This window comes from Xiphophorus couchianus, chromosome 18, assembly GCF_001444195.1.
Source record: "Xiphophorus couchianus chromosome 18, X_couchianus-1.0, whole genome shotgun sequence".
In the NCBI taxonomy this organism is placed as follows: domain Eukaryota; kingdom Metazoa; phylum Chordata; class Actinopteri; order Cyprinodontiformes; family Poeciliidae; genus Xiphophorus; species Xiphophorus couchianus.
Genome location: NC_040245.1, coordinates 11,154,832 through 11,164,498, shown reverse-complemented (window position 1 = coordinate 11,164,498; position 9,667 = coordinate 11,154,832). Strand labels below are relative to the sequence as shown.

The 9,667-nt window shown below is 35.5% G+C and overlaps 1 protein-coding gene across 1 annotated transcript; it reads right to left on the bottom strand.

Moving 5' to 3' along the window:
• Positions 1-1,234: 1,234 nt before the first annotated feature.
• LOC114133328 (endonuclease domain-containing 1 protein) lies at positions 1,235-7,558 on the bottom strand. Its single transcript, XM_027999148.1, has 7 exons — positions 7,431-7,558; positions 7,163-7,279; positions 6,963-7,063; positions 6,696-6,810; positions 6,038-6,194; positions 2,818-4,328; positions 1,235-2,273 (listed from the first exon to the last, which is right to left on the bottom strand). Exons 2-6 carry the CDS (start codon positions 7,238-7,240, stop codon positions 3,937-3,939), a joined length of 843 nt encoding a protein of 280 aa, XP_027854949.1. The 5' UTR covers positions 7,241-7,279; positions 7,431-7,558; the 3' UTR covers positions 1,235-2,273; positions 2,818-3,936.
• Positions 7,559-9,667: the final 2,109 nt, after the last annotated feature.

The window sequence follows — 9,667 nt, the reverse complement described above, 5'->3', positions numbered from 1 at the left end:
ATTAAGCCATTTCATTCCGGCGTTTTGTACCTGTGGCACATCTAAAAACTGCAGGACAGCGGCCCTCGAGGACTGGAGTTTGACACCTGTGCTCTACAGCAAGGCTCAAAGTGGTTGTTGAGGCACTAATATTCTTCTTAAATACAGAGAATTTCCCCAGATTTTGACAAGGTTATGGAAAAATTCCAGTGAACAGGAGCCCGATTTGTCATCAAAAGTGATCAAAAAATGGCAATAGTCAATTAACTTAGAATAAAATTTACTTTGTAATAAACTGATGTGCAAACTGAGTGTTTTTAATCGTCTTTAGTGCCATAATTGTTTATAGGATTGAATATTAATTTTTAGAATAATACTTCTAGTTTTATTTATCTCAAGCTGAAAGCAGGGATGATATTTTGGCTGCTTAAAAATGTAGAAACGGTCTATTTGGTTTTAGTTGTCTTTTAGAGTCACTTTTCAAAATATTGTTTTTGGGTTGAGATTTTTCCATGAATTTGACAATAGAAACTCTTATTTCAAACTTACAGCCTTTTCAGAAGCTTAAAAGCTCTAAAGCTCTTTTGATGAGAGCTAGGAATGAATCCGTCCTTCCTGAATTTGAAAGTGAGAAGAAAACCTACAAATTGTTTTAGTTTACTGATACAACTATGAGATAACCAGTTACTGACTGTGCAAGCTGTAGATCTCCAAGTGATTTTTCTTTGACAGGCAGGGAGCAGAAATTTGCCTCTCATAATGAAGAAAATGTGCAGACAGACTCTTATATACAGCTATGGTTAATCATTAATGGTTTCCTTTTCTGTCATGTTCTGTTGTTGAGAAAATGAGCCATTGATAATGTCTGTAGAAGGGATGGTGAGATTTCTGGAAAAGGGACTATATGACTTCTGTGGAAGTCATTTTTGCATGTGACAATAAACCGCATGCAAAAAATAATTTGAAAAAAGTTGAAGCTTTATATTTTATCAGAACTGTCAAAGTTTTTTTTAGCAAATATATTTAATGTTGGTTCCTTTTCGCCTTTTCTTTCTCCAAGACATAAAAACATAACCTTTGACCCTAGAAGGACATACAATTAAAACTGTACACTTTTATACTCTTTTATGTCTCATTTTAATTTAGTCATAGTTTTTGGATGACTTAATATCTGGTTGAAAAATAAAAAATAAATCATAGCTCATAGAGAAATTAAGGTCATGATCAGGTTGTTTTCAGTGAGGCAGGCAGGCAGTTATCAAAAACATTTATTTATAAAGTGCACATACTGTGCAAACATTTTCACTTTTTATGCTCGATTCCATGCAGGTCGAGTAAGATTACATATATTCACCAATTGTATGGATATCTTAATGTTTTTTATTATTTATACAGGTGGATACCTATATCACAATTCATTTAAAAAATTAAAAAAAACACTGAAATCACCTCATAGAAAAACCTGCTGATGTTAGCCTATAAAAATATATTCTTAGAAGTCAAAATTATATAATAAATGCCAGTAGCCAAAACATTCATGTTTTTAACCTTCTATGTTCAATTTAAACATAGAAGCTTTAAATTGAAGGTACCTAGACTTTCACTCAGTTTTTCCTGAAGATGTTTCAACACATATCTTGAAATTCTGGAGGCTCATTTAAAGTTGGGAGTTGGAGTTGTGACACAGATGTGCTCCATTCCTTAACACATCCAATAATTAACATTTACCATCAGTGCAAGCGCATGATCTATTGTTTTCAGAATCATTTAGAACTTTATCATTTGCTCAACACCTTAAGTGATGTAACCATGCAACAGTCTTGGAGGATGCATGATACAACAACTTTCTTCTTATTTCAAAATCACTAACTACAGCAGAACAAGAGGTGAAAAATTACAATGCTGTAACCAAGGAGAAAGTTCACCTCTAATCCAAGATCAGGGAGGAGAAACTTACATTTTCCTCCAGATGAGAAACATGGATGTAGTGGAATGCCAACAGCACTACCACACTCCAAGGATGCTGATCAACTGCAGCAGCTGCAACCACCTGAGCAGGCAGAACTGCAGGTGTAACAGAAAAACTATTTGTTTCCGCAGCAAGACATAGTACGCGAATCAAACTTTGAATTCTCTGAGGATATTCTGCCTTTTGTACCCATTAAGTAAAAAAAAAGATTCTGTCCTTGTTAGTTATATTTTAAAATTAAAATCAAAGGATGCTGGATGCACGAGGCAGAGAATAGCAACCATTTGACTTCCTGTAAAACAGTTGTTTGTAGTAGTATGTAGACCTTATGATAGGTATTTTTCCTTTCGAACCTAAATAAAAGAAAGAACCACAGACAACGTATATGAATTTTACGTAGAGCTTTTGCAAAAGGAGAACGCTCTGCCAATTCTTCCTCCGAACAATCCACAGAGCGTTCTGATCTGCCCTCACAAAAACTCCTGTTTTTATTGTCAAAGAAGAACAGGCAAGGGGGCAGTCAGGAAAACAACAGAGGTCGTAAAGCTTCTAACCCAAACATCTAACAACCCAGTTCCAGATGTGATATCTGATCAAAGGTCTGAGCCCGGTTCAAATCTCGGTCAGTACTGTCAAGAAAACAAAATACGACTGCTCACAGGGAGTTACTAAATTAGGAGGTGTTCTTGCAAAAGGATTTAAGGTCTGAGAAACTTAGTGTTATCTATTTCTCGTAAAGTTGAACAGACAGTAGTGACCTCCAGATCAGTTAAAGAAGAGAACACTTTAAACAGAAAATCACAAAGATCTATAGGCTTAATGTGAACTAAAGTAAGAATAAAATGATAATACCAAAAAATCTCTAACACCTTATAACCAACAAGACCACTCTTCTGGAGGTCACCTGTCAACCTGTCAAAACTTCTCAAAGTTTGACAAAAGATGTCTTAGTTTTTTCTCTGCCTGGCATTCAGTATTTAAAATCACCTCCACATATCCAACTTCAACCATATAGATAATTTGTAAACTAGCCCTGTCCATGGAATAAAAATTATGTATCAGACGTAGGAAGAATACATTTAAAATCCACAAGTTAAAACTTCAGCACACAATTCATTAATAAATTTATTCAGTTTGTCTGTAGGGTTTTTTCCAGCCTGGGAAGCAACACTTCAAATACATAAAAGTCCAAGATTAATATGAAAACCACATGCTTCGCTGTAGTTCTTTGTTTATATTATAATTCTTCATGTTTTTCATGTACTTCTGTCTGTGTTTTGGTCTAGCTCAAACCTTACAACACCTGGGGACACCAATCAATGCCCAGTTTGTCAGCCAACATTGTGTGTGCTGGATTATTTCAGAATATTTGTACAGCCACCATCTTCTTTTATGTCTTATGAAGTAGACCTGAGCCTGTTGGTTTTGTGCTGAGTGACATTAACAATTAAATTTATAGATGGTGACTCTGAACTTCTTATAATGTGCCCGTATTTTCCACTGGCATCTGATTGTACAAATTAGACACAAATAATCAGTCATAAAAGTCCAGTGAAACATGCTTTTATTAATTTTGATTCTTGGTAAATAGGTAAATGGTAGTTTCATTAGCTTTAACCATTTTTAGAATATTGCTATGAATTCACATCAAGCCACTTTGGGTTTTGATGTCCATCAGAAGCTCTTGATGCAAATTCTAGATGTACAAAAGATGATATTGAAGACACTTTGTTGCCATCTAATGGTTGTAATTATGCCAAAATATGCCTAATATTTCTGACCTGCATTCTAAATATTTAATTCCTAATCTAATTTTAAATTGGATTGTAATGTGATTTTGTGTGAAAGCTGGTAAGCCCTGGCCCCATTAAAAATCTGAACAGCATTAAGCTGCTGCAGAAGTTTGATTTTCAGGCTGGTTGTTCAAATATATAGATTGGAATCTAAAACATTGGGGAACCACATTGAGATTTTCAGCTGCCAATTATTTATGCTCTGCAGTTGTTGTAAAACAGCTCCCCCACTGGTTCATTGGAAAACTGCTGCAGGAAGGCGCCCAGTTCATCCAGTGAACGTTTTACAACATAGTTCTCTTCTGTGTTTCTTGCTGTACCAGCGCCACTCTGAATGGGCTGGTCGTTGTTGTCCACGCAGCAGTAGGCATTCCACACATAGTCTGGGATGTTGACGCGCTTCACGTTGTTTTTGACAATCCAGTTGTCTGCTGAAGGGACAGTACCAACCAGGACGTAGGCCTTTGAGCACTTTTCAAGGAAAAGAGTGGTGAGGTCAGACTCATGGATCCTCCAGGCATCTTGATTCATTTTGGGGTTCTGGGGACATACGTTGGTCAGGGTGAACGTGGCATTACGACTGGGCACTGGGAAAGAAAGATTTTTATTGAAGTAACCAGTAATAAGAAACCAGAGCAAAAATATAGTTGTGTTTCATTGTTTTGCCATTGTTGGAATGTGAAAGAGGAGTAAGTGAAAAAAGGCAGTAAGGCAGCCGGTTGGTAAGGATTTATTTTCAGCTCATTTTAATGAGTTTTGCTATTGTCTGCTGTTGGCAAATAGACTATTATTAATTGATTACAGTGTTCCACATTATTTTTGCTCCAATATTGACTAAAGATATTCTCCAAACCCCTGTCATAATGACGTGAAGAAATCTTTGGAGCTTTGGCTATCAGACTCAATCTGTCTTTCTCTTTCTTTTAAAGCAAAATGTTTTGTAATACAAATACAAAACATTTTTGAGAGAAACATTTACTTTTTATGTAGAACAATTGGAATTTCTTCAAGGCTGTTGGTTTATTTGCGGTGTTCTAGTTTTACCTAAACTTTGAGAGAACCTGTTATCTGTCAGTGTTGCTGAATTTAGTTTGCGTTAACCTGTTTAGTAATTTTTGCTTAATTGATGGAGGTTCACTTAACCCTCTTTAGGTTTTTAGTTCTTTTGTGTTAATTTGGTTAAGTAGTACTGTATTTGTGCATTTTTTGAAATATACCATTTCAAATTTAATTTCTTTCTCTGGGCACTTTGTTACCACCCTCGATCCCCCTAGACTTTGGGATCGTAACTGTTACACATGTAAATACGTCCAAAATAAAAAAATGGTGTCTGGAATGTACAAGTAGAGGTTTTGTTTTTTATTCTGCTTAGTTAAAACCAGTATTTTATTGAACTACAACAATGTTTATAAGGAGCAATGATTTACATGTTGGAATTGAAGACTTGCTGGTTTCTGACAACAAAAACAAACATTTGCATTATGGGCACAGTGTTATGTCAGCAATGCCTGAGATCATCTTCAGGAAATAATGTCTTCACTTTGTTAAAAACTTTTGGCTGTGTTCTCGGCTAATTTATCGTGTTTTGGTTGTGAAACATATTTGTCTACATCATGAGAATCCATGCGAAAGTAATGAGTTTTGACTCAAATCATTCATTTTTCAACTTAAAAGCAGAGAAATTTGTTTAGGATATGCATGTAAAAAAAAAAAAAATCTAAAATTATTTCAACACGTTTTCTTGAGTGTACGTCTAACCTCAAATATAATGTATCTGTCAACAGTTTCAACCCCAAAACATACAAATGGTGATATTTTAGCATCATGGTAAATCCAAGCATGCATGAAAATCAACAAATAAATCTATGCATATAAAAAAAGGTAAAAGTTCAGAATGGTCTATTCAAAATGTGGGATGCTGTAGAATTCCTACTAATGACAACTGCATGGTATTTTTTAAATAAAAATGCTAAAAAAAAAAAAAAAAGAGTTTAAGGGTGTGTGCAATGATGCAATTGCGTTATTGATTTTTCTTTTTTCCTCATTACATTTGCTTGTTTTTCAGTTGGACTGTACAAAATGTATCTCACACACCTTTTAAATAACTTTTCATTCTTATTTTTTATATCACAGAACTTCTCATCTTAACACAGTTAATATTTAAGACTTAAGTAACTTAAAGGACATATATGAAAGCTCTGCTCTGAAGCAATAAATACTGTCTCCTGTGTCTCTGGTGCCATAGCACCACCTACTGTGCCTCAAGGATACAACACCAGTATTTGGTCTTTCCTACCTGGATGGTGTCCGTTAGGGTTGAGGTGACCACGGTCAAAGCCAGAGTTTGTGTAGTCCTCGTTCAGAGCTTGTTTCTCTCCGAGGTAGATGTCGGGGTAGTCCTGCCCCAGCCAGTATCCATCCTTCATCTCAGCTTGCCAGCCGTCATTCACCAGCTAAAGCACATCAGAACATGCAGAGACCGAAACATAAAAGCCGTAAAAGCAATCAAATAGTAAACCATGCAGTGGATTCCTTCGAAGCCATCCCACCTCAATGAAGCAAAGATTTTGTTGATGAGAAATGGAAAAGATGATGTTGAAATGTAGTTGAAATGGGAACTGGGACATAAAGATGTTTATTCATGTGTAAAAGTCATTTAAAGGTGGCTTAGGTTCATCAACTAAGCTAAACAAGCAGGGATTACAATGTATTAATTAAGTTTACCTTTTAGGGACTTAATGAAAAGTTTACTTTTTCATTAGGGTTAGGTTTAATTTTGTGTTTACTTGTCATTAAGTTTTGTTCTGGAATAAATAAAGTACAGACTGGATTAAAATGTCAACAGAAAGCTGACCATGGAAATAATTATTTTGGATAGAATCTTTTAAACATCTACTTAACAATTCTGACAATATCAAACAGTTTAGGTCAAACAGAGTAAAGCTGTGTGTCACCTGAGGCTCCACAAACCACCTGTTCTCCCTGCCACCTCCACTGCTGGGCTCAAACTGATACGCAGAATAGACAGCAATGCGATGGTTGGTGTCATACAGTGTGGCAAAATGAAACCTTAAAGTGTAAAGATCATGATTACAAAGCTGAATGCCATCAGGAGAGAAACCAGCATGCTGCACATGATCATGGAGATACAAAGAACAATAAAATAATTTAGTGCAGAGTTGCTTCATGTGCTCAGAGTAGACATTCATTCTTATAACTACCTGTTGACGAAGCGCTGACACAGACGGGCAGCGCCTGGGGTGGACGCTCCCCATTCTGGCACCTTTGCCTTATAAAAGTAAGTCATGCATTCTGGCACATACTGAGGAAAGAACAACATAACAGCTGTTTCCTGAAAACCTTCAGCCAAACATACTTTTGAAATGTTTGAGATCTGGATGGAACTGGAGAAGAAACAAACCTCAAAACGCTCCACAACATCTGCATGAGCAGAAAAGAGGAGTGACAAAAGAGCGCACAAAGCTGCCAAAGTTTGCATTCTGAGTAGAAGATGATGAAACCAGGAGTGTCAGTTGGCCTGGAAAGATGGGAAAAAGCAAATTATTGTGTATTTAGTCGTCAGGAAAGTGGTTGATGAAAGCCTGTGGAATTACTTCAGCACCTGACACATGGGAGGAGAAGCAGTCAGTTTGTGCCATCTGTGTTTGTATGAGTATATTTCCACTCACCTGCTTGCTGCTGCAGCCTGTCCTTTGCCACGGCTGCCACCTTTATACAGGACTTCTCCTCACCACCTTTGGCCCTGAATGACCCCTGTTTTATTTGACCTCATGTTTACTAGCGCTTTATATTGATCTAGGACGAATTCAGATCTGACTAACACGTGATGCCTGGATGATGATGGCCAAAAGTGGGAGTGCAAACTGTGAAAAAGTGCTACAATTAGCACCAGAAAGGTGAGAGCACACAGTGAAATGTGCAAGTTCATCATGTGTCAGCACCCTTTCATGTGTTATGTGATATTTATCTAAGTTCTTTCCAACACCTTAGTTTGTGCTGTTTTTTCTAAAACTAATTTATTTTATTTTTCCCTAGATCAAACTTTAGTTGGCTGATTATACAACCGGATATTTATTTATACAGACATCTCTTTAATTTGAGTTAGAAATTTACTTTAAATCCTACTTTTCATCCAAGAAAAAAGATTTTATACAAGAAAATATTTGGCACCCACACAGCTTTATTCGGTGTTTATGTTTTGATCTCAAACCAATCAAAAACTTTTTAAACTACTCAAGAGGAAGAAAGATTTTTTTGCTTTTGATTAATACTTTCATGAGTAAATAAAAATACACCTAAGAAACTATCTAAATTTCTTCCTTCTATTGAAAAGCTATTTTTACTGAATGTTATGATTGAATATTTTAGTTTGTAGGCATAGAAAGCTTTATAGCACCCCTATGGTCTGGTATTGAAGCCCTGAAATATATTTATTTTCTTATTGATAGCATAATCCATAATCTATAACCATTTATCCATAATATTTGTTGTATTATTTACCTATTTTTCTGTATCCTTTGACATGCTAGTCATCTATTTTCACATTTCTTGCAACATAAAGCCTGTTTCCAGTAAAGGATTTTTTTATTTTTAGCAGCTTACCTGAAAATAAAGTAATTATGTACAATAACTTAAGTCCTCCAGGAGGTTGCATCATTTTGCAGAATATGGTTACCTAATAGTTTATTGAGTCAAATAAAGTGTTTATATTTGTTCAGAAATCCTAAAAGTAACAATGTTTGGTTTGGATGTTTGATATCAGGACCTCACCTCACTCCCAGAATATTTTTAGCGTTTCATGTTGACAGGTTCCCTAATAATCTTCCACGTGCCATTTTGGGTTAGATAACAGAAAGATTTGTGCTCATATGTTGCTGTTCTCATGACCTCGGGGTGTTGTTCATAGACACAAAACGGACAAAGACCCTGAGCAATATGTCTTCAACATGAAATACTTAAAATGTGCTACCAAAGTTACAATCATAAAAAGAAAACATCTCTCTTAAACTGTTAGAAATAGCAATGTCAGGAAGAAGCCTTTGTTCTAAATTCTGGAAAATTAACTCAGTAGTTTATTTCCAACATGTTTGTGATGCCTGAACTTCAGGATTACCCAGATATCTAATGAGAAATTGTTCATTATGAGCACTGATGTTTCTGTCTCTTTTCTTTGTGCGAACTTTTCTGTGGAGACAAGAAGATTGGTTCTGTTTTTGATAGAAAAAATGTAAAAGAGGTTTTGATGTCTGCGGGTCCAGAATCGAGTGAACTGCTACTAAACTAACCGCACAATTAGTTGTTTTTGCCAAAGCCTGCAGAGAAATGAGAGAGGAAACAAAAATGACTAACATGAACAGTTTAATTTTCTCTTATTTAAAGTTTCTTGTGAAAATACTAAAAAACTGGATTATTAACTAGAAACTTTAGAATACACACTGCAAAATATATATGTGTATACAGTATTCTCCTCAAAACAAGTAAAAACAAATATAAAATCATATATCACAACATTTCATCTGGCTGGATGTAATATTAAAATTTTGAACTGAAAAATATTATAAAAAGAAAAGGAGCGCGGTGTACAAGAAAAACAAAATGCACATAAACTATAAATGAATCTGTTTCAGAAAGCAACAAACTGCAACAGCCAATATCTTTGAGTTTTAAACAATCATAGTGGTCCTTAATTGTTTTTATTTCTTTTTCTGTCAAATTATAAATGTGTTCTTTTTGTGTCCATCTGTGGTGGCTGATCAAATGAGAGCTCGTTACATTTTGTTTAATTGTTGTTAGTTCTGTGTGTCGTTGAGCAGTTCTGCCTCTAGGTTGCACTGTTGAGTTGTGATTTTGATTTGTACCTTTGAATGAATTTTCGATGTGACCACTGTAGGTTATTCTTCATCCC

Bases quoted from the DNA above. Each gene is read 5' to 3' on its own strand.
- LOC114133328 (XM_027999148.1), bottom strand. From the start codon at position 7,240: ATGCAAACTTTGGCAGCTTTGTGCGCTCTTTTGTCACTCCTCTTTTCT. The intron at 7,064-7,162 runs GTTTGTTTCTTC...TTCTTTCCTCAG, and splicing joins ATGTTGTGGAGCGTTTTGAG to TATGTGCCAGAATGCATGAC. The intron at 6,195-6,695 runs GTGACACACAGC...GATGTGCTTTAG, and splicing joins GGTGGTTTGTGGAGCCTCAG to CTGGTGAATGACGGCTGGCA.